The following is a 25678-nucleotide window of genomic DNA, read 5'->3' on the forward strand; positions in this document are numbered from 1 at the left end:
AAGTGGCTCCCTGGTGTCTACCTCCTCTCAATAATTAAACACCAATATATTCTTCACTCAACAGTCCACTTTGTAATGGATTGGTTTTGTAATCTGCCCACCCCAATTGTGGTACCTTAGTAGATTATAACCCTAACTTTCCTACCTTGTCTGGAATCAGGATCTTTTAAAGAAATCCTCCTTTTCCATATGAGAGAGAACTGCCTAATTCCAACAGGCATTAAGGCAAAGGAGGAAAAGAGACTGTTAAAAGAGGGGTAGTTCACCTTATGCCAGAGGGACGGATGAAAGCAGGAAAGGAGGGGAAAAAGAGTATAAGCAGCTGGCTTTTTACAATAATGGCTATAGCAGCGGCAAGACTGGTAAATAAGAGCTTAGCCTCACCTGGGCCTTAATCCCAGAGTTGCCATTAACAATGTATTTCTTCTTGCTGCCCAGCATAGTGACATTACCAGCCCCACTGCCACCTCTGTGGTCCAGGGACCCTTGTGATCAGGCCTTTAAACTTTCCTCATCAGCAATTCTGTTGGCTCTGGTTCCAGCCAGCTTTTGGGGCTGGGGAGTGGGGGACTACTCTTCCTTGGAATCCCTGAAGCAGCTCCAATAACCCCTTCAGCAGTACAGCCCCAGTTTAATAAGGCATTTCTGTTAGTGGCTCATCAGCCATTCCTACTTCTGGTGGCTGTTTTGCTTTTATTTATTTTTTTCCTAAACACCTAATTACATGGATCCTCTGACCTCTAAACCTTGGCAAGTCCCCTGACAAGGCCCAACTTGCATGCGCATAACAATAGCTTATTTATATAACCACTGCACTTTTTTGCTTGCTATAATTAACTTGCTAATTAGGTTCCTTTTCAACCTTACCTCCTCCTTTTCCATGTCAGATGATTTTAGTTAACCTAGTCTCATTAGAAAAAAATTAACCACGGAGCCACTAAAACAATGAGAGACTTTATTAAAAGAGTAAGAAAAAAAAATTAATGGTGCCAAGTACTCAGGCAGGCCCTACCCTATACTCTATGTCCTTGGATTAGCCAGACTGGGGACACTGATTTCAGCTCTGTCACCAAGGAAATCAATTTTTCCAGTTCACTGCTTTCCTCTGAATTGTGCATCTTTTATACAGGTTTGACATTTGGTTTCTAGGCCCAGCTCAAGATTGTTGCTGATTTGGCATAGGGTGACCGAGTTTGCTCTTTTCACAAAATGTGTGTTCATGGAAGGTAAGACTACAAAGGGAAGTTTCTTATCTCCTCAGTCCCCAGAATCACAACAATCTTATTACATGCCAAATATTCAAGCAAAAGGACAAAGAATCACATTCTTTATTTGCTGATTTCTGAAAGAGACATAGTGAAGAAGAAAGCTACACTCAACTGTCTGCTACATAGATTGGGGGAAAGTGATGTGAATTCTTCCTTAAAAAAAAAAAAAAAAGACTGCTTGTTGAGCATAAGAAAGGACATAAAATGGCAGATTCTATTTTTTTTTTTTTTTTTGAAACGGAGTTTTGCTCTTTTTGCCCAGGCTGGAGTGCAATGACGCGATCTCGGCTCACTGTAACCTCCACCTTCCGGGTCCAAGTGATTCTCCTACCTCAGCCTCCCAAGTAGCTCGGATTACAGGCATGTGCCACCACGCTGGCTACATTTTTGTATTTTTAGTAGAGATGGGGTTTCACCATTTTAGTCAGCTGGTCTTGAACTCCAGACCTCAGGTGATCCACCTGCCTCGGCCTCCCAAAGTGCTGGGATTACAGGCGTGAGCCACCACACCCAGCCAGCAGATTCTTTTTTAAGGATAATCTTTATTTAGAGCGAGGTCATATTGCATACTGCTTACTGACATCTCTGGAAGAGAAAAGTTCGGTAAGTGCCTATATTCACAGTTCTATGTATATGTTACTTCTATTAATTTGTACAAGAACCTTACGAAGTAGGCAGTATTATTCTCACTTGACAAAGTGGGAAAGTGTAACTCTGAGAGAACAAATGATTTGTCCAAGGTCTCACAGCAAGTAAGTGATGGGACTGGAATCTGAGCCTGTGTTTATGCTAAAGCCAAAGCTCTATCTACTATACCATGCCTTATAATATAAGTCAGAAGACCAAAGGTCCTAGTCCCAGGTGTACTAGTCCCAAATCATTCCTTTTATCTTTAAATTTACTTAATTTAAAATTACTCTTTAAATTCATTTTCGTATCAGATTACATCTTAGAAATGACATCATCCTGGATAATCTTGGGGCCCTGATCAAGTCACAACTTAAAACACCTAATTATGTAAGAATTAGAACTCTAACAGCTCTTTAAGTGGCAACTTTGCCCAATGCCACTACCAGAAATGGAAACAGAAATTAATTGAACTCAAATACGAATGTTCACCATCACCCACAGCAATTCTGATCTCTTACTCATAATTTCACAAAGTGAGACAGATCACTTGCTTGCTTGATGAATCTCTAAACTTCTGCTCCTCCTAACAAGAATGTTCACCTCAGTCCACTTGTACTAAGCTGGTTCCCCTTTCCCTCACTCAGGTAAAAAGGAACTCCTTCGTCCAATGACTGAAGTCAGATAACTTGAGCCAGAAGGACTGGCATTTCTATACCAAATATAACCAGAAGACATTTTAGGAGATTGACAGGAAAAGCCTTACCACTTAACAAGTTTTGTTTGTTTGTTTTGGTTTTTTTTGAGACTGAGTCTCGCTCTGTCACCCAGGCTGGAGTGCAGTGGCATAATCTCAGCTCACTGCAACCTCCATCTCCCAGGTTCAAGTGATTCTCCTGCCTCAGACTCCCCAGTAGCTGGGACTACAGGTGCGTGCCACCATGCCCGGCTAATTTTTTGTATTTTTTTTTTTTTAGTAGAGACAGGGTTTCACCTTGTTAGCCAGGCTGGTCTCGATCTCCTGACCTCGTGATCCACACACCTTGGTTTGCTGGGATTACATGCGTGAGCCACTGTGCCCAGTCAACAAGTTTTTATAGAATACAGTAATTCTAAAATTTTAGCTGTATCAAAATCACCTGGAGAGCTTATTAAAGCACATTGCTGGATCTTAACCACCAGAGTTTTAGAATTATAAGGTCTGGAGAGGGCCCAAGATTTTGTATTTTGTAATTAAAAAAAAAAAAATTTTTTTTTCAGCTTCCAATTCTCTGGTTGAAGATTTTGTGTTTTGAGTAACTCCCCTGGAGATGCTGATGCTACTGGTCTGAAGACCACACTTTGAGAACCACTGCTCTAACACTTTCTCCAAGTGTGAGTAAAGCAGCCCTGATTCTCTTGACTCTTCTTAATCAGCCATTCTATCCTATCATGGCTATAACAATGGAGGCACGTTCACAGGCAGAAAAGTAAAGGTTATTTGAAAGGTCAGAGAATACAATGAAGTGATCCTTTCTTTTCTTTCTTTTTTTTTTTTGAGATGGAAGTATCCCTCTTGTCTCCCAGGCTGGAGTGCAATGGTGCCATCTCGGCTCACTGCAACCTCCACCTATAGGGGTTCAAGTGATTCTCCTGCCTCAGCCTCCTGAGTAGCTGGGATTACAGAAGCATACCACCACGCCCGGTTAATTTTTTTTGTACTTTTTAGTAGAGATGGGGTTTCACCATATTGGCCAGGCTGGTCTCAAACTCCTGACCTCAGGTGATCCGTCCACCTCGGCCCTCCAAAGTGCTTCAATTACAGGCATGAGCCACTGTGCCCAGCCGAGGTGATCTTTCTTCACACCCAAAACAGGGTCTAAAGATAAGTGGGTCTAATTCTGATTTCCATAACCTAAGGCTCTTAAGAAGAGATAGGTAACATATTAAGAAAAACAGGACTCATGGAGAGGATAGAAGATCTATTTATCCTAAAGAGGTTCAGGCCAAGAGAAACCAATCAATTCCTTTTCAAGTACATAAATACTACAAAGGATGTATCTGTGTCTCTACTTCCTAAGGTCTGTCATCATTTCTAAAATGGGGATAATCATTTCTACTTTGCTTATCTAAAATGTATGCTGAGATAATAAGATAATGTGAGAGGGTTTTGAAAACTACATATTGATATACGAGTCTAAAATATTAATATTTCTATTCTTTCAAATTAAATGTTCTTAACCTATATTACATGGATGTCTAGAACCTCCTACAACAGTATGCAAAATTTTGTATTTTTAATATCCTGGGGAGAGAGCCCATAGTTTTCATCAGTTTTTCAAATGGCTTTCTGTTTTAGGCACCAATCCTGACCTAGAGTTATAGTCAAGCTACCTCTACCACCATTTATCAGATACTTTGGAGGTTTTTGTCTCTACTTCCAAGTAGATATGGTTCAGATATTCCTCAAAACACCTCTCTCTTCCAAGCCAAATCAGTGGCTTGAACTAACTCTTTACCTATGAAAAGGATTACTTCTAGCCACAAGAATATCGGGCAGCAAGCTGGCTGGGTACTCAAGAAAGTCAATCAACCAGATTTCCTATGGAAAAGTACAGAGAGCTGGAGTGGGAGGAGGAGGAAATATTAAAATGTAGAAACATAGAAAAAGTTATTGCTGATCTCCATGCATGTTAGTCGAGGTTAGTACCAGAAGGGACTAAAGATCTCTTAGGGGAAGTAAAACACATTAATAAAGACAATCTTTAAAAGGATGTGTTCCCCAACCTTTCAGCAGTAAAGCTGTCTGAACAAGGCTAAGAAAATCTTTCACATGAAAACAGCTGAGGAGCAGAGGCGCCAGGAGAATTTTTCCAGTGATTGGTGGAACGTAACCTTGAAAGTCTACCTTGTCAGTTCTTGAGATTGGGGTTCTTCAGGCTTCATCTTGGCTTATTTCCCTGCTGGGAATCAGAGATGTGAGTACTGTCAGCTGTTATATGTAGTGTGAGTCCTATTCTCTGAGGGATATGAAGTCCCTTTTTGCTGGTGATTTTTAATAAAAGGGAGATGTTGTAATATACCTTCTCTGCTAAATTTTTCTCCTGAAAGAAGATTTGAGAGGCTTCTCATATTTCTTTTGGTGGCAGGGATAGTTTCAGTGGAAATTTCATTACACTAATATGTAAATGGGAACATGAGTAAGACACTTGTTAAAACCTTAACTTGAAACTTTGGCCCAACATGGGAGCTGGAGCAAGGGTTTTTTTCTTAGGGATTAAAAGACACTTTAACATTTCACAAGCAAGGTTTGGAAATCTATAGGCAATACACTGGAGGGTGCTCAGAGGTTAGCTTTCTTGGCTAAGTGGCTATCAGTAGCAGCCTAAATGAAGTACTTTCAGACCAAGTCAGGAGTCAATGACTTACGTGGTATCTGAAAGAAAGCCTCAAAAGTCTTTACTAAGGAAAAGCTAGCAAATGAGACAATTGTGTTATTGAAGACTAGCCCCTCCCTATTCCTTTTTATTGCTGTTCAAAATACTGAGCAAAGGTATTTTCCTGCTATTTAAGAGACGGAGTGGCCAAGAAATTCCTGAGAGTAATACTTTATTAAAACAGAGCAGAGCTGTGCTTTTCTAAATTATTATTTTGTGTGTTTGTTTGTTTTGAGACGGAGTCTGGCTCTGTCGCCCAGGCTGGAGTGAGATGATAGGATTTCGGCTCACTGCAAGCTCCGCCTCCCGGGTTCACGCCATTCTCCTGCCTCAGCCTCCCGAGTAGCTGGGACTACAGGCACTCGCCACCATGCCCCACTAATTTTTTGTATTTTTAGTAGAGACAGGGTTTCACCGTGTTCACCAGGATGGTCTCAATCTACTGCCCTTGTGATCTGTCCGCCTCAGATTACAGGCGTAAGCCACTGCGCCCGGCCACAAATGTATTTATTTATTTATTTATTTATTTATTTATTTATTTATTTATTTATTACCAACCAAGACACAGCACTACAGAGCTGTGTTTTCTTAAAGAGTGTTTTCTAAAAGTTGGGAAGCCTTAGATCATATCCCTTATGCAGTGGTCACACCAACTCCTTTAGGGCAGTTTTCCCTTTCACATAAGTAGAAAGAAGGTAAATAGGGTGAAAGTTCAGTAGGAGCTGCTACTGAACTTTAAGGGGATGTGCTAAGCTTGTAAGACGGTGAGGACTATGACAGAGAAATAAGAATTACTGTAAAACTTTGATTGATTCTGAGTTGGCACACTAATGTTCAGTAGAATTCTTCTGTAATATTCCTTTATAGAAATACTAAAGTTTGATACCTTAACGTGGCCCTTCCCCTAAGAAAACCAAATTTCTTTTTCCCCCCTTCTTGTTATTAGTGAGTAGCAAGAAATTCAAAAAAACTCAACCTAATCAGAAGTATTAAATAAATCCTTCCATTAATTCTAAAACACTACATTACTTGGAATAAGCTTGTAGATGGATAGGTTTTCTTTCCACAAAATGTTTTAAAATTGAACACAAGGCTGGGCATGGTGGCTCACACCTGTAATCCCAGCACTTTGGGAGGCCAAGTTGAGTGGATCACCTAAGGTCAGGAGTTCAAGACCAGCCTGGCCAACATGGTGAAACCCCGTCTCCACCAAAAATACAAAAATTATCCTGTGTGGTGGTGTACACCTGTAATCCCTGCTACTCATGAGGCTGAGGCAAGAGAATCACTTGAACCCAGGAAGCGGAGGCTGCAGTGAGCTGAGATCCTGCCACTGTACTCCAGCCTGGACAACAAAGCCAGACTCCATCTCAAAAAAAAAAAAAAAAAAAAACCTGAACATAATGTTCTGAAACAACATTAAGAACAGCAATAACCTCCCCCAAAACAATAAACAATAGTTGTAACAATGAGTTGAAATGTAATTTCCTCAGCGGGGCCTTTGTTAGGCCTACTATATATTCTATCTCATTATCAATAGTTATTTCTTCAAATCCATAATTCTGTAAACACTAAAAAGAACCTGAAATATGTTTTAGAGAGTCTAACTAGTTTTCCATAGTGGGGAAACACAAACCTGTAAACATAAACCTGTATAGGTTGTAAGAAATCAGGCTAAATCTAGAAGAAACTATTTAGAAACATAAGGATGGTTATTGTTTTTAAATTAAAAGTTGAAATTCAATCCAATATAATAGGTTTATATGCTAGTTCTTATGAACAAATAAGTCCTTATTATCATTATAGTAAAACTACTGATCAGGCAAATATGGTAGTCTGAAGAACTGTACCAAGAGGGCTACAGTTCCTGCCTTAGAGAAATATATATATAAAGGATAGCTGGGGGGAAAATAGGAAAATGTTGTGACTGAAGGGAAAAATACAGGCAGGGAGGGGAGAAATGTTTGAAATCTTCTCAGACTTGAGAGAGCACCATTTCTGTAAGTTCTGTTTTTGTTTTTTTCTCATCATTGTTCTTTTTCTTTACCCCCAGAGAAACAAATGAAGCATCAGGTTGAAAACAGAAGTGCAAAACAGTCACAGGAAACACAACCCATACATCATACCAGCAGCCGGAGGAAAGCCCCCGCCCACCAGAGACAACCAGGCAACAAGCTGGGGCCACGCAACTCTCATACCTTTCCCAGCTTCGCAGATAATTAAGAAACAGCGGTGACCTAGTACCTAGGAACTAATCAGAACTTACAGTAATAACTTTTTCCAACCACGGATCTTGGTAGGAGCTTCTTACAGGTGATCCTTGTCACCCGGCAAAAATAGTTGCCTCTCATTATCAAGAAACAGAAGGAGAAACAAAACAACCAGATAACTCACCATCCACTCAGGCATGTGAAAAGCTGAGGTGCCCTCATTACCGTCCCACTTCTCCATAGTGCAGGCTTGGGTAAGATACGTCCTGAAGCAAAAGGGAAAGCTGGTTTGGAAATACCGGGGTTATCTGAGTGCCCCAAAGCAGACCCAACCCTAGTGAGATTCAGTTCACAGTGGCTAGAGAAGCTGCATCCCTTTTCACAGCAGCCCCCGATTCAAATCAAGAGCATTAGTCAACTGCCTGACAACCCCTTACTGGCCGGCTTCAAAGCCTCTGTTTCTGATTTCAGAATCAGGGCTGATGCAAAGTGCTGCACCCAGGCACTGTGCCTCTCTTCTCACAGGGCACTCACTGTTTAATACTACCCAAACACTACCCGCACCTCCCCAGTGGGGACTTTCTGCAGCATTAGTTGGACTTCCTTCTTTCCCTGTGTGTGAGGCACTTAGGAATTCTCTCCCACCCTTCAGGACACGTCACTGGAGGTGCGGATACCAAGATCAATAAAGACTGAGGTAAGGAAGGCACTCCCATTTCTCAAGAGTTGCTTGATTTGGTATCAGTAAACAGGCGTTTCCTTGAAATCAAGAGCTCCTAGGGCTTTCAAGTTTAAACAGCTATGCAGAAGCTCCCCATCTGCTCACACCAGGGGTCTGGCCGCAAAATGTCACATATCTCAAGTTAGTGTCTTATTGCATGGGAAGTTCGGATGGAGCCTAGGAAGATCTTTTTCAAAATCAGAACTTCTTAGAAGCTCTAAGAAAGTTCTGGGACGACAGCTCCCTCTGCTGGCTCCCTGTGCTACATACACGAAGGCCTCAGGGCTCTCAGCTACAGAGACACAGGTGCTGATTGCAAAGTGGCTTCACTGAGGCTAGTCAGGAGCCCCCACAGTGTAGGTTTAGAGGACAGCCAGGGTTTCCAACCAAGACTAGTGCTGCCTCAAAGTCCCTAACCAACGCTGGATTTTACACACAGGTCTGGTTTCAGGAAGAAACAGGATGCCAGTGCAGTAGCCCTGTACACTATCACCTTAAAGGACCTCCGAAGTTGTTTCTGCTTTATGTCTCCATACCAACTGCCTCCTTGCTGCACACTTCAGAAGTTTGGAAATAAGACATAACTAGAAAAAAGGTAAGCTAGCCTATCTCACCTGCTTAGTTCATTCCTAGAGTATATTATCCAGTAAGAGTACCACAGGTTTCAGGCATGAAGGAAGTCTAACAAGATATGCCTGCTTTGGTCCCTTTAAGGACCAGGACTCTTTTTTTTTTTTTGAGACGGAGTCTCACTCTGTCGCCCGGGCTGGAGTACAGTGGCCGGATCTCAGCTTACTGCAAGCTCCGCCTCCCGGGTTTACGTCATTCTCCTGCCTCAGCCTCCCGAGTAGCTGGGACTACAGGCGCCCGCCACCTCGCCCGGCTAGTTTTTTGTATTTTTTTAGTAGAGACGGGGTTTCACTGTGTTAGCCAGGATGGTCTCGATCTCCTGGCCTCGTGATCCGCCCGTCTCGGAGGACCAGGACTCTTTACAGTGTTAATTCCCATTGAAGAGGATAGTTTCTCCACAGCTAACAGTGACAATATTATAATTATGATTATAGGTTCTGTGAAAGGAAAACATCTTGGGCCCCCAAAATCACTAAGCCAAAGGGAAAAGTCAAGCTGGAACTGCTTAGGGCAAACCTGCCTCCGATTCTATTCAAAATCGCCCCTCTGCTCACTGAGATAAATGCACATCTGATTGCCTCCTTTGAAGAGGCTAATCAGAAACTCAAAAGAATGCAACCATTTGTCTCTTATCTGCCCATGACCTGGAAGCCCCCTCCCTGCTTCCAGATGTCTTGCCTTTCCAGACTGAACCAGTGTTCATCATACATATGTTGATTGATGTCTCCTGTCCCCCTAAAATGTATAAAACCAAACTGTGCTCTGACCACCTTGGGCACATGTCATTGGGACCTCCTGAAGCTGTGTCTTGAGTGCATATCCTCTAACCTTGGCAAAATAAGCTTTCTAAATTAACCGAGACCTGTCTCAGATGTTCGGAGTTCACAGTTCATTTCCCTGTAGGGTCCTCACTAGTTAAGAGGATGGTCCTTTGGATTTGGAATGGAGGGGAGGAAGGTAATATCTACAGAAGAGGTACTGTAAGATGCCAGAGAGGGCGGAATTCAAATGAATGGCCAGAGGTTTGACTGGAGAGAAAGGCAGGTGAAAACCGGGACTGTTGAACCAGGGTGCATTCAGAGGTATCAAGGGATCACAGGGAGGGTGGAGAGCAGGCGAAATAAGAACAGCAGGGGTAGACGTAAAGGAAGCTGTGGTCTTAGAGGAGCTATGGAGTGAGGCAATTTGAGCGATGTCAGGACAGAGGGTGATGAGATGCAGGGAAGATAAGGCCCACTGAAGTCAGAGTGTCAACTCTGATAAAGTCTTAGCTCCTAGCAACCTCTAGTTATTGTCCTCTGGTCTTCTTTTTAACCCAGAGAACTTCTTAAAATGAGAAGTCACATCTGTTGCCTAAATTGCCAATGGTGTATTTCATCTGTGCTTTTTTTTTTTGAGACGGAGTCTCGCTCTGTCGCCCAGGCTGGAGTGCAGTGGCCAGATCTCAGCTCACTGCAAGCTCTGCCTCCTGGGTTTACACCATTCTCCTGCCTCAGCCTCCCGTAGCTGGGACTACAGGCGCCCACCACCTCGCCGGGCTAGTTTTTTTGTATTTTTTAGTAGAGACGGGGTTTCACCGTGTTAGCCAGGATGGTCTCGATCTCCTGACCTCGTGATCCGCCCATCTCGGCCTCCCAAAGTGCTGGGATTACAGGCTTGAGCCACTGCGCCCGGCCCCATCTGTGCTTTAAACGCAACACGTCTACAATCAAAATTACTGCTCCATCTTTCTCACTCCCCTCCAAACAACACTTCTCCTCACTTTTCTATTTGTGTTTGTGATGCCACTGTCCTCAGGCAACCATATATGAAACCTCAGGCACCTTTGATTTTCCCCTTTTCCTTAGTCCCCAGAACAATCAGTTGGATATTATTTCTGCGCCCTCCTCCACCAAACCTTTCATCTATCCCTTTCTGTTCATTTTCACTCCTCTTAACCCTCTATAAATCCTTTCGCAGAAGACTATCCACTTCATATATATATACACACATATATATGTGTATATATGTGTGTGTATGTATATAATGTGTTATTTTTATTCTATCCTCTAGGTAGACTGTATTATCTGCTACTTCTTGAATGTAAACACTACAGTATGGTGACCATGAACAGTGGTTTTGGAATCAGAGTTAGGTTAGAATCCTGCCTCTGCCACTTATTTGACCTCTCTATATAACTCCAATTTCCAATTTGTATGGTGGAAATAATAACAGTCACCTACCTAACAGGACTGATGAAAGGATTTTAAAAGGGTACATACTCTAAGGCGTTAATGGTAGCTCTTAATTATGTTGTTATTATGCTGTGTTCTTTCCCACCTCAATACCTTTGCTCGTGTCATTTTCTCAAATCGAAATGCATTCGTTTCTGCCTTCACTTCCATCATCTTCACTTTTTCAAATGTTTAAAGGAATGATACTTCTACCATGAAACCTGACCTTAAAAAAGGAATCTCCCCTTCATCTAATATTGTTCTTTGGCTATATCACTATTCTCACCATTCTTCAAATTATAGTTCCTATGTATGTGTGTTACCCCTTGTTAGTCTCCATGCTCTTCAGCGGCTTAGCCTACTTTGATTTGCCTACAATACCTGGGATATAGTAGGTGCTTAGCAAATCACCAAATTTAAAATTTCTGTATGCTGTACATATACTTTATTATACTTTGGGGGCAACTTGCATACTCTATTCAATATGTTTATGTCCATTTTATAGAAGAAGGAACACTGTTTTATATTTATAGGGGCTTAGTTATACTACTGACTATAGCTATATGACTTACTTGACGATAAGTCCTTAGTAGGGTTTTAGTCCTTAATTATACTATCTCTTCAGGAACATATAATCCACTTTCCATTGCTTGATCTGCACCCATTGTAATCCATTTTGATCTGCATTATAATGAAAGTTTTGGAACAAATTAAGGCCAAAGGTCTATTTTATGGCTAGAGTGAAGCCCAACCCTTAGAATATTTCAGTGATAAGAAAATTACTAGATCATATTGATAGTGTAGGTTAGTGTGGTAATAATAACAATAATTTAAAAAGTAAAGGTAAAAGAAGCTGGGCACAGTGGCTCACGCCTGTAATCCCAGCACTTTGGGAGGCCGAGGCGGGCAGATCGCCTAAAGTCAGGAGATCGAGACCAGCCTGGTCAACGTGGTGAAACCCCGTCTCTACTAAAAACACAAAAATTAGCCAGGTACAGTGTCCCGTGCCTAAAATCCCAGTCACTCAGGAGGCTGAGGCAGGAGAATCACTTGAACTTGGGAGGAAGAGGTTACAGTGAGCCGAGATCGTGCCACTGCACTCCAGCCTGGGTGACAGAGTGAGACTCCATCTCAAAAATAAAACAATTTTTTAAAGTTAAAAAAAAATTTTTTTTAAATTAATATTCTATTAATTTTTCTATTAATTTTTAAAAAGAGAAAAAAATTAATATTCTATTCTATTCTATTCTAACATAACAGGGTCTCACTGTGTCACCCAGGCTGAGGTGCAGTGATATGATCATTGCTTGACTTCCTAGGCTCAAGTGATCCTGCCACCTCAATCTCCCGAGTAGCTGAGACTACAGGTGTGCAACACCACACCTGGCAAATTTTTAAATTTTTAGTAGAGATAGGGGTCTCACTATGTTTCCCAGGCTTGTCTTGAACTCCCAGGAGTTCATCTCAAGTGATCCTCCCGCCTTGGCCTCCCAAAGTGCTGGGATTACAGAAATGAGCTACCGTGCCCAGCCTATTTTCTCTATGTAATGATTTATTAAATAAATAGAAGATGACGACCTTCATGGTAGTGTTAAACCATAGAAGAAAATGACTTTTAGAGAAACAAGATTAAAAATAAAAGAATAGGCCAGGCATGGCAGCTCATGCCTGTAATCCCAGCCTCGGAGGCCGAGGTGGGTGGATCACCTAAGGCCAGGAGTTTGAGAACAGCCTGGCCAACACGGTGAAACCTGTCTCTACTAAAAATACAAAAATTAGCTGGGCGTGGTGGCGGGTGTCTCTAATCCCAGCTACTCAGGAGGCTGAGGCAGGGAGAATTGCTTGAACCCGGGAGGCAGAGGTTGCGGTGAGTGGACATTGTGCCACTGCTCTCCAGCCTGGGCAACACAGCAAAGACTCCATCTCCAATAAATAAATAAAAGAATAAACACAAGTAAAATATATCACTTTGGCAGGCTAAACTAAGTGTTGTTTTTAGTTATGACTTTTTTTGTTTCCTTACTGTAGGTTTTAACTAAAATAGACTATTTGAACACTGCAACCTCACTACATCTTTCTGCAACAATTCTGAAATGGAAATAAAATAGTAGCTATTACATTTGAGAACTGAAGGCCTATTAACTGACAAGGACTGTGTAAGGCATAAGGAATAGGTATAAGTACTAGTTATAAATTTGTTTCCAATATAATTCCACTTTACCATAATGTGCCTTAGAAGACACACCTATAGCCAGAGCAGGAGTGAGACCACTGCATATGATTATATTACCCTTAACATGTAGGTGAGGAATTGGCAACTTCAAAAGAAAAGTTATGCAAACTGTATCAGCTCCTGCAGCTCTCTGTTGTAGTCAAATTCATAGAGACAGAAGGTAGAGCAGTGGTTACCAGGGGCTGGAGGGAAGGGAGAATCAGGAATTGTTGTTTAATGGGTATAGAGTCGCAGTTTGAGATAATGAAAAAGTTTTGGAGATGGATGGTGGTGATGGTTGCACAACAATGTGAATGCACTTAATGCCACTGAACTATTTACTTAAAAATGGTTAAAGTGGTAAATCTTATGTACATTTACCACAATTTTTTTTAAGTGGTTGTATTGGTAATGGTAGTGGTGGTGGTAAGATATAGATGAAAACCACAATGTGACACCATTATCTAGAAAGGCTAAAATGACAGAGACCGAAGGATGTGAAGCAACTGGAATACTGATATCTTGCTGGTAGGAATATAAACTAGAACAAGTATTTTGGAAAATTGTTTGACATTATCTAGCTGAACATATGCATACCCCATAACCTAGCAGTTCCACACCTAGATATATATCCAGGAGAAATATTTTCATATGGGTACCGAAAGACATACAAGAATGATCATAGCAACGTTAATTTTTATAGTCCCCAAGCTGAAAACAACCAAAAAGTCCATAAACAGAAAAAATGGATTCAATAAATTGTGGCCGTTCATGCAATGGGATACTTTCCCACAATACAAATAAAACTTCTAGTAAGTGCAACAAACTTGGACAATTCTTAAAAATACATTAAGTAGAAAAAAAAGACACTTAAGAATAAATATTTTATGATTATACTGGTTTCAAAAATAGGCAGAACTGATCAGTGGTGATAAGAGTCAGGACAGAGATTACCTTTGGGGAGGAGTGAGGGTAACAACTGATAGGCCACCTATGAGAAGGCTCTAGGGTACTGGGAATGTTCTAGTTTCTTGTCTGTGTAGTGGTTGCATAGGTTTGTTAACTTTTGAAATTTTATCAAGCTGTAACTTTTTTATTTGTGTACTTTTGTAACTAAGTTATGCTTCAATAAAAAGTTTATTTTAAAAAAGAATATAGCGAGAGTACACATTCTACATTCATTTAATGGCGTTATGTTTCATTATTTAACCCCCACCTCCAGGTCAATGATAAAACTGAGGGCCCGGAATGCAAATTCCTTCCCACTCTTATTCTTGTTGTTTTGAAGTTTAAAAACAAGTTTTCAACTTTAAGTTTGACTTCTCTTTGACAACAGCTTTAGCTAGAGGTGCTAACTATGCAGCAAACTGAACCTTGACCTAAGTGGAGCTCTAATTAGCTGGGACAGGGAAATTGAGAATTTAAGTCCATACTCCACTCCTGGATTCTATAGGTCTTAACAGGGAGTAGAGAAGGTAGCTTGGTGACTGCTTTAGAATACTGTAATCTTTGAATTACTTAATTGTTTATTTGAGAAACACTGGATTAGTCAGTGGCAAGGAGGTACATTTAGTTTATACTAAGCATAATTTTGTTATAGTGATGTTTCTATTTATAGTTTTGTTAATTTTTACTCATACCCTGTTATCTTTTCCTTCCTTTTACTCTTCAGGTAAAGAAGAGTAAACTGTTCTATATTTAATTCATTTTAGGCTTTGCCCTGAGCTAGCTAGCTATTCTTTTTTTTTTTTTTTGAGAAGGAGTTTTGCTCTTGTTGCCCAGGTTGGAGTGCAATAGCATGATCTTGGCTCACCGCAACCTCTGCCTCCTGGGTTCAAGTGATTCTCCTGCCTCAGCCTTCCTGAGTAGCTGGGATTACAGGCATGTACCACCATGCTTGGCTAATTTTATATTTTTAGTAGAGACGGAGTTTCTCTATTTTGGTCAGGCTGGTCTTGAACTCCCGACCTCAGGTGATCTGCCCACCTCAGCTTCCCAAAGTGCTGGGATTATAGGCAAGAGCCACCACGCCCAGTCACTATTCTTTAAATCATATATTCATCTAGCACATATTCATGGGTTGTTTACTGTGTTAGGGACTTGGAATACAAAAATAAGACATATAACTTCTGTCCTTAGATTGCCTGCAGTACTAGTGTGGAAAGAGACAAATGATCAATTATAGTATCAATGCTGACATGTACTGTGATAGAGATCAGTCTGGAGATTATTCAGTAATTCGTGTAATTGATTCTTAACCTAGACCAGGAACTAGAAATGTCTATTGAAGGAAATTACAGCTAATCTATAAATTTTGAAAGACGTGTGTGTGTGTGTCTGTGTGTGCATGCATATGCCTATGTGTGCTTTCGTTTAGAGTGGGAAGGTAAGGGAATGTAGAGAGCCAAGGCTCCAGAGATATGCAGAGGCCAAGTCATGAAAGGTCTTGTACATCATCATGCTAAGGAGTTTGGATTTTATTTTGAGGACAGTAAGGAGTAACTGGGGTGATATAAACAAGGAAGTGATATCGCATGTATAAATGGAATTATCTAGGTAGACTTTTACTTCTCAAAGTGGTGTCCCAGCCGTACTGTCATCATCTGAGAGCTGTTCAAAATGTAGAATTTTGGGACCTACTCCAGACTTTCTAAATCAGAATGGGCATTTTAACAAGATCTTCACATGATTTATATGCACATTCAAATTTGAAAAGCACTGATTTAGACAGATGATGATGATGGTCAGGCTTTATACAGCTGGTCTGAAGAAGATACGACAGATTGCAAGAGATACTACGGAGTACATGTTCTTCCCTCTATTTGGAATACTCTTCTCAATTCCCCTCCAACACATACCAGGTAACTCCTGCTTATCCTTTACCTTTCTCCTTAAATGGAGCTTCTATGATGCCACAGCCCCAATACACATAATTGGTGCCCTTGCCATATAATCCCATGTGCTTATATTATCATTTCTCACACTTTTATGTACTTATTTAATTGCCTCTTTCCTTGTACCGTAAGCACCACAAAGACAAAGGTCATATTTCTGTGGTACTTGGCACATGGTAGGCACCCAATAAATATTTGTGATTTGATTAAATGAATAAATTCATCATGTATAAGAATAAAAAATGGATTTAAATAAATGAATTCATCACGTATAAGAGGAGAAAATGGATTTGGGTATGTTGGAGAGAAGGATGTACATGCTGTAATTGTTAACAATAGTAGTTATTTTATATATGTGTGTGTGTTTATTTATTTATTTTTGGACACCCAGTCTTCTTCTATCTCTCAGACAGAGTGCAGTGGCATGATCATAGATCACTATAACTTCAAACTCCTGGGCTCAATCCTCCCATCTCAGCCTCCCCGGTAGCCAGGACTACAGGCGCACACTACTATGTCGGGCTAATTTTTTTTTTTTAAGAGATGGGGTTTTGCTATGTTGCTCAGACTGAATAATAGTAAATTTTACATAGCACTAATAAGTTCCAGGTAGTAAGTGCTTTATCCATATTAATTTATTTGATTATCCCAGTAATCCTATAGGATAGATACTCAATATCCCTATTTTACAGATGAGAAAACTGAAGCACAAAAAGGATAAGTAATTTGCCTAAGGTTATGTTATTGTAAGAAGTGAGATTCAAACCAGGCAGTTGAGTACTGCTCTGCTGTATCTAGTTTTGGACAAAATAGCTTCCTGGTGCTTAGTGTTTTATATGTATTAGTTATTTAATCTTTATAAAAACAATGTGTAGAAGATACTATTATTCTGATTTACAGACAAAGAAACAAAGGTTCAAAAAGGTTGTGTAGCCTGAGGATACACAGCTAGTAAGTGATGAAACTGGCCTTCAAACCCAAGTCTATTCAACTTTAGAAGCCTATAGTCTTTACCTGTAATGATGATGCTTCCATGCTGAGTCAAAAAAATACCTGTGAGGTATGAATTTTAGATTACTGAGGAACTGAGAAGTAAGATACCTAACATCATTTAGGTTGTGAGATAGGGAGAAGGGCTCAACAATGCCAGTGTCTGTGGTAGCACTGGCATTTTGAGTTTGAAGGAGTAAGGGAGATTTAAGGTCCAGCAATTCCAGTCAGTCTCATACTTGACCACATTGAGCTTTGAACTCAGGTGGTTAGGAACTTTAGCCTCCATGATAAACTGAAACTTAAGTGACTAAGGAATAGTTATTGGTTTTTTTGTTTTGTTTTGGTCTCAGAGAAACCAAATGGATTGGAAATATTCAATGTCAGAACTGGAAGGAACCAGTTCTAACCATCCATAGTTCACTCTTCCTTACCTCCTCTCCTTTTATGATAAGGAGACTGAAGAAGGGTAATTAGGTGATTTGCCAAAGTCCAATAAAACAAAGCCAGGAAAAGAAGACAGGGTCACATTCTTGCATTCCTTGCCCTATGCCTTATCTCTAGGTTGCAGATTCATCACCTTTTGATTAAAACTGTTCTGCCATTGTAGTAACATCTTTACTGCCTGGTTGTGTTTTAGCTTTGAGCTCTGAAAAGATTAACTTTTTGTCCCTTCCTCTTTGGCCCTAAGCACACACTCACTGACTTCAGATCATCCGGCAGGCCGTATGCCCTCATGCCCTCATTGATGATGATACTATCGAGTCATCACTTGTGGGAATACAACTGGCACAGAGGATTTTGAGCTGTTTTTGGAGTTAAGCTTCTTCTGAGCTGTTCACATACTTGGTCAATTTTTCTAACTCTTATAGGTGGAACCATACAATCTATCTGTCCTTTTGTGACTGACATTTCACTTAGCATAATGTTCTCAAGGATCCTCCATGTCGTAGCATATGTCAGAATTTCATTCCTTTTTAAAGCTGAATAATATTCCATTTTATGTCTATACCACATTTTGTTTATCCATTCATCTGTTGATGGACATTTGTGTCGTTTCCAGCTTTTGGCTATTGTGAACAGTGCTGGTATCAACAGTGATGTGCAAATATCTATTTGAGGCCCCGCTTTCAATTCTTTTTTTTTCTTTTCTTTTCTTTTTTTTTTTTGAGACAGAGTCTTGCTCTGTCGCCCCAGGCTGGAGTGCTGTGGCACGATCTCGGCTCACCTCAAGCTCAGCCTCCCAGGTTCATGCCATTCTCCTGCCTCAGCCTCCCAAGTAGCTGGGACTACAGGCGCCCGCCACAATGCTCAGCTAATTTTTTGTATTTTTAGTAGAGACGGGGTTTCACCATGTTAGCCAGGATGGTCTTGATCTCCTGACCTCGTGATCCACCTGCCTCGGCCTCCCAAAGTGCTGGGATTACAGGCGTGAGCCATTGCGCCTGGCCCACCAAGCACATTTTTATATGCTTATTGGCTATTTGGACATCCTCTTATGTGAAGAGTCTTTTAAGTCTTTTGCCTGTTTTTCTATTGGGTTGTCAGTCTTACCTTTACTGATTTGTATGAGTTATTTATATATTCTGATTTTAGTTCTTTGCAGTTATAAATCTTGCAAACAACTTCTCTCCCTTTGTGGCTTGCTTTCCCACTCTTATTAATAAAAAACATTTTCTTTTGAAATAATTTTAGACTTAGAAACACCTTGTAAAAATAGTACAGAGAGTTTCCATATGTACTTCACCTAGCCTCCTCTAAGGTTAACTTCTTGTAAAATCACAGCAATTATCAAAACTAAGACATTCACATTGGTGCAATACTATTACCTAATAATACTGTTAACTATTAACTAAACTGAAGGCTTTAGTTGGATTTCACCAGTTTTTCCACTAAAATCCCTTTTCAGTTCCAATATCCCATCCAGGATCCCACATTGCTTTTGGCTGTCCTCCTTGGTATCCTCCAATCTGTGATAGCTTCTCAGTCTTTCCTTGTCTTTCATGACTGTGAAAATACAAATGACTGAATCCCGAAATAACACTATGCATTGATTTAAAAAACTAGCAAACCTATGTTTGTTATCTATTCATCTCTTTCGATTTTTAGTAGAGTATAGGTACCAGCCTTTATATATTAAAAGACAACAATTTTTAAAATCAGCTAATTCAATTTCTCATTTCAAGGATAAAGAAGCCAAGACCTAGAGAAATGAAATACCTTGCCAAGAGTCTTACAGTACTCTTTTTTTCCGTGGATTTTATGTGGAAGGTGATACTCTTCTTCTCCGTGACTTTTGACAAACTTTTGGAGTATCTTAAAGGCCTTAAGTATTCAGAGACCCTCCCTTCTTAATCAACATGAACTAAGGATCTCTGTTTCCATTGGGAGATCAACAGGGCCTACACAGTTCCTAAATTGTTGGTCTGGGTTTTCTCAACTTTAACCTTGAAAATGGTTAAAGTCTGGATTTTCAGATTATCACTATATGAATGAAAAAGAGGGAACAAACTTGAGAAATCATATAAAGGAAGAATTAGCAGGATCTAGACAAAGGTTTGAATGCCGAGTTGAAGGAGAGGAAAGTTCCTATAATATATATGTGAGTAGCCACTTTCAACATAACACATTCAAATTTCATGTATCCAGCAATGTATATCATTACCTTTTTTACATTTGTTATAAAAACCACTATGATTATTTCTCTCTACCTGGTACTTTTCTGCCAGAAAGTTCTGACTGCTTTCCAAAATACTTTACCTTTTAACCTTTCCCCATTGAAGTCAAATAGGGAATATTCCAATTAGTTCCAAAGCAAATCAATCAAACTTAACCATAATTAGCAAGCAGATCTTTTTACATCCAAGGGTAAAATACTGTCTACTTAAGAGGCAAAAATTGTCCTAGAATACAAACCTTAAGGGAGACCTGTCCTCCAAATAACAACTAATTCTCTAGCAGCCAATTTCTGGAAGTTGTGTTGATTAATGAGCTAATATCTGTGAAATACTTTAAGGTCCTCCGAAATAAATATATAAAATACATTGATTCTTATTATTTGAGGTAGTTACATTCTATAAAGTTGCCGTGAACACTAAATTTGCCAACACTGAACCATTGCTCCTAGGAAAAATATAGGGTTAGGTGCATGCGATTCTCAGCATTTGTGTCAATAGATGATCCTGTTTTATGTGTATTTCTGTTTAAAGACATCTTATTTAATATATTTTTGATACCTTATCATTGAACCCAGAGCCAACAGCACTATAACTCATGTCTGAACTAAGCTGATCTAACACACATTTTCTCAGTAAGACACATCACAGCCTTTTTGGGCTTGAGAACACTAGACAACACTTTACCATGACACCTGGGGACCATTTTACCCAGTGCAATCAATAAAACAAAGTACAAAAATTCAAAAATATATGGCACTAAACAGATTACGAACAGGAGACTTGTTTACAGTATGAGGGGTGAAACAGGAAGGCAGACCATTGTCATGTTTGACCTCAGCTCTGTAGGTCTTCTTGAAGGTTTGTATTCCAGGACAATTTTTGCTTCTTAATGCATGTCAGGTGACACAAATTTTTCACCATTCTGTGCATGTCTATGACCCCAAAAGGATCAGGGGTATTCATTTGGGGTTACAAATAAATTTTACTGACTAGGCAAATTTGCAAATATGGAATCTGAAAATAATGAGGATTGACTGTGCTGCTGTGTTCACTCACTCTGGATGATTCCAAGGCAAATTTCCTCTAATATTAAAGGTCATGAGCCAATTCTTTCCTACAGGAGCTACAAATCCCTTCTGTGAGGTCCATAAATCACTTCAACTTTGCTTCTAAGTGCAGTTCTCTGCAAGGTAAAGATTCTCTAGTCAAAATCTTCTGCCAAGTCTAGCAGTGACAGAGAAAGTGGAAGGGAATTCAATCTATCTTCTTAATGCAATGCTGACACTGTAGTGTTAACCAGAGTCTATGTTCGGTTGCAAGAGCAAGTCTTACTCAATGTCATCCACAGTGAAGACCTGCAAGGGACCATAAATAGGCAGACTACCATTACCAAATGGTCATGCCTATGCCTGGACTGTTCTGCTGCTGAAAACAACCCAGATACACAGACAGGTCAATACAACCTAGTAATCCTGTTACATTTCCTTACTCAGCCCTTTCTTCTTGTCTTCATACCAGCTGTCATAATGTTCTATACTTTTCTTAAATGTCCAGCTATAACATCCCTTACTCGCAGTATATTACTTCTACTCTTATTTTACAGAAAAAACTAAAATCATTAAATGGAAACAATTTATTTTCTAACTTCTTGATGATACTCAAACCTATAAACTTCCCCACATCCATCTTCTCCTATCTCCCTCCTGTTTTAATGGAAGATTCTCTCTTCTCATCAAAATCTATCCTTACACCAGTGCTCTGGATCAAATTCTTTTTTCACCTTCTTGGGGACTGCCTTCAATGCCAAACTCCTTGGCTTTCTAAACTTACTACAGTATATCCACAACTCTTCACCTTCCATTCAGTCCTCAATCTATTATGGTCTGTCTTGTCTTGCCAATCCACAGAAATTATTCATGCCATGGTTACTGTGTCCTCGTTGCTATACCTATTGGATACTTTTCAGGATTCTGACATAGTTATTAATATTTCTTCCTTGAAAGACTCTCTTCCTTTGGCTTTTCTGATATTATACTCATATTTCCTTTGATCTCCAAGATATCTTCATTCTCAGTTTCCTCTGGGCTTCTTTTTTTGGTCCCTCAAATGTGGGAATTCTTGAAGATTCTATTTTAGTCTCTGTGTCCTCTTCCATCAAATCTTCCTCTTACCTGTATCCATGGCTTCATTTACTATTAATGTATAGGTAATTTCTAAAACTCTGTATCTATTAATAACATCTCCCTCTGAGCTTAAGTTCTAGACCGTGGCCTACTCGATGGCATCACTCTATAATATTCCTATAGGCACCTCCATCTTAACACATCTAAAGTTATTTGCTGATTTTTATCTAATAAGCGAGACAGATTAAAAAATTAAGTAAATAGATGAAATAATTAAATTTATGTTAAGTGTTATACAGGAAATGACCAAGAGGCTAAATAAGGTATAAAAGGAAGAAACTACCTTAGACAGAATAATCAAGAAAGGCAGTTTTAAGGTGATAACATTTGAACTAGGACCAAAGGGATGAGAGAAAGCTTGCTATATGAAAGAAAGAAAATAGTAATTGCAAAACCCCTGATGTAAGAAAGAACTTGGCATGTTTAAGGAATAGAAAGATGACTTGTGTGGCTGGAATTTAGTGAATGAAAGGGAGAATGAGGTTGTAAAGAATGTAAAGAATGGCCGGGCATGGTGGCTCACCCCTGTAATCCTAGCACTTTGGGAGGCCGAGGCAGGCGGATCACATAAGGTGAGGAGTTCGAGACCAGCCTGGCCAACACAGTGAAACCCCGTCTCTACTAAAAATATACAAAAATTAGCCAGGTGTGGTGGCAGGCACCTGTAATCCCAGCTACCCAGGAGGCTGAGGCAGGAGAATCGCTTGAACTCGGGAGGCAGAGGTTGCAGTGAGCCGAGATCACATCATTGCACCCCAGCCTGGGCAACAAGAGAGAAACTCCGTCTCAAAAAAAAAAAAAAAAAAAAAAAAAGAATGAGGAGGTAAAGGCCTAAACATGAAAGGCCTTATAAGCTAAGGAATTTGAATTTTATTCTATGTATAACGGGTATTATTAAAGGATTTTAAGCAATGGAGTGACATGAAACAATTTCTATTTACATCTGCTGCTGTGTGGAAAATGGATTAGAGACAGGCAAGAAGGGAAGACCAATCAGAAACCTGATGCAGTAGATCAATGCAAGATGATGGTAACCTGGAATAGGCTGATAGCAAAGGTGGAGAAAAGCAGGCAGAGCTGAGGTAATCTTGACAGCAGAACTCACAAGACTTGCTAACGGATTGGAAGTAGGAGGTGAGGAAAAAGAAATAATGACTTCAATTCTAGTCTGAACAACTGGGTTGGAGGTGATTTACTAAGATGAGAAAAATTGGGGCAGGGTTAAAGAGAGAAAGTTTTGTGGGAGAAATAAAAAATTCCATTGTAGACGTGTTAAATTTAGAATATGAAACATTTATGTGGACACAGTATCTATATAGATAGGTAGACGTGAGAGTCTGGAGCTCAAATACGAGGTCTGCATTGGGGACAGCTTGACTGGAAGCTGTCAAGCTCACGGTGGTGGGTTTGGGTTTTCCAAAATTCTAATTTTCACTTGAAAGCTTGAATTTTATCACTGACAACAAATACTGTCAATTTCCTTGAGACAGGCTCACTTCGTTCATTTTCAAGAAAATATCTGCCAGATGCCCAAACCTGAATAACCATGGTCTCTCTGTCAAGTAAAAGCAATATATGATTAAAAAAAGGAGGCTAGCGCACTTTGTAACTCAAACAATCAGGAATGTTTTCCCTCAAGACAAACATTATATTTCAGCATGCGGCCAAAGTACTTTATGTGTACTTCCCATTTCATTAAAAACAATTATACTCCGGGATTGATATTCAATAAAACTAATCATTTTAATGGCTTCATCAAAAACATTCTAAGCGAAACTGGAAAAAAGATGTTATCTGCAAGTGCACACCAATGACAAATACAATGATAACTAATGGTTATTAATTACTTACCTATCATTGCTTATGTAACATTAGTGCAAAATGTCAACACAATAGAAAAGGCAAACACCTTAGTATTATTATGAAAACAGCTCTGACCTCACAGACCCTGAAAAAGAATATCAGGGACTCCTGGGAGTCCATGGACCACATTTGGAGAACCACTGCTTTAACAGGTGCTGGGAGACCACTGCGAAGTCTGGTGATTAACAAAAGCTTTGTGGAGAAAGAGGACATGAATGTTTTTTTACCTGCAAAGGGGTGCCTCAGAATGTCTTCTCTTCAGAAACGTCTTCTGATAAAGTTTGCAATACCCAATCTTCCATAGCCTCTACCATTGCCAATGGGGATTTCCTTTCACCTTCCCCTTTGACTCAGGGGCTTTTGAGGTCAAAAGCATTTTCATAATACTACTAAAATGTCATTTGTCTTTTTCACTTTTCATTCTCTCATGAGTGTAGAGTGGGGTTTTCCAGGGGCTATATGTGTGATGATGTCATCAGGCTGAATAAATGGAACGTGTGCTTGTATATTTTTGTGTTTTCTAAAGTTTTCCAAGGAGATTGGTTACAGTATAAATAAAAGTGTTTTTGGCTTATTATTTCTACTATGTTCCTGCTGGTATCCCCAGCTATACCTACTATAATCTCTGTAACTTCACTATCATCCAATAAATTGTTATTTTTTAAATCCAAAAGTGTTCCTTATGCCTATGTGGAAACACCAAAAATAAGTATATATTTTTGACTTGTTTTAAAATAAAATTCAAAACTTTTTTCAACTTTCATAAATTTAAAATTGTTATTTAAAACTGCTATTTTAGAATTTAATAATATTCTAGAATAAAATAAAAGTTATGCTATTTCTAATACTTAAAGATGAATTGTTTGCTTTTAAAAAAGAAATTAGGCCAGGGCCGGGTGCAGTGGCTCATGCCTGTAATCCCAGCACTTTGGGAGGCCCAGGAGGGTGGATTACCTGAGGTCAGAAATTCAAGACCACCTGGTCAACATGGTGAAACCCCGTCTCTACTAAATATACAAAAATTAGCCAGGCATGTGGCGGGAGCCTGTAATCCCAGCTACTTGGGAGGCTGAGGCAGGAGAATCACTTGAACCTGGGAGACAAAGGTTGCAGTGAGCTGAGAGCCTGAGTAACAGAGCAAAACTCCATCTCTAAAAGATAACGGAAAAAAAATGGAGGAGCCTGGGTGCAATGGCTCACACCTGTAATCCTAGCACTTTGGGAAGTTGAGGCAGGAGGATCACAAGGTCAGGAGTTCGAGACCAGCCTGGCCAACATAGTGAAACCTTGTCTCTACTAAAAATACAAAAATTAGTCAGGTGTGGTGGCACGCACCTGTAGTCCCAGCTACTCGAGAGGCTGAGGTGAGAGAATCCCTTGAACCCAGGAGGCAGAGGTTGCAGTGAGCCGAGACCACGCCATTGCATTCCAGCCTCAGTGACAAAAGTGAGACTCCATCTTAAAAAAAAAGGCTACATTTATTGAATGCTTTCTACATTCCGAATACTACCTTGTTTTGGCATGTATTATCTCATTTAATCCTTATAATAATGCTATACAGTAGGTGCTTTTATTATCACCATTTCACAACTGAGGAAATAAGTATGGACAGGATAAGTGATTGACCCAAGATCAGAGCTCATAAGACACAGCTAAGACCTGAATCCAGGTACCTCTGTATGCTTTATCTGAAATGCCCTTATCTTCATATGCTTGTTGAATATATTAACCCTGAACTGCCTTGTAGGTCAAGAATCCCATCTTCTATAAAAC

The 25678-nt window shown here is 39.9% G+C and overlaps 1 protein-coding gene across 7 annotated transcripts in view; it reads right to left on the reverse strand.

Annotated features, from left to right (window-relative positions):
- The window catches only part of AHCYL2 (adenosylhomocysteinase like 2), a 210643-nt gene that overhangs the window by 56010 nt on the left and 128955 nt on the right, over positions 1 to 25678 (reverse strand). For 2 of the 7 annotated variants that reach the window (XM_050782530.1, XM_050782527.1), the window contains exon 1: positions 385 to 1477. The exons of 3 other annotated variants lie outside the window; for them this stretch is intronic. In XM_050782530.1, coding sequence (XP_050638487.1) covers positions 385 to 441 — 57 coding nt within the window. In that variant the 5' untranslated portion in view covers positions 442 to 1477. Of the gene's footprint in view, positions 1 to 384; positions 1478 to 7705; positions 8902 to 25678 lie in introns of those variants that run through there. 2 more of the 7 variants (XM_050782528.1, XM_050782529.1) reach the window with 2 other exon arrangements.

This window comes from Macaca thibetana, chromosome 3 (genome assembly GCF_024542745.1).
Source record: "Macaca thibetana thibetana isolate TM-01 chromosome 3, ASM2454274v1, whole genome shotgun sequence".
Taxonomy (NCBI): domain Eukaryota; kingdom Metazoa; phylum Chordata; class Mammalia; order Primates; family Cercopithecidae; genus Macaca; species Macaca thibetana.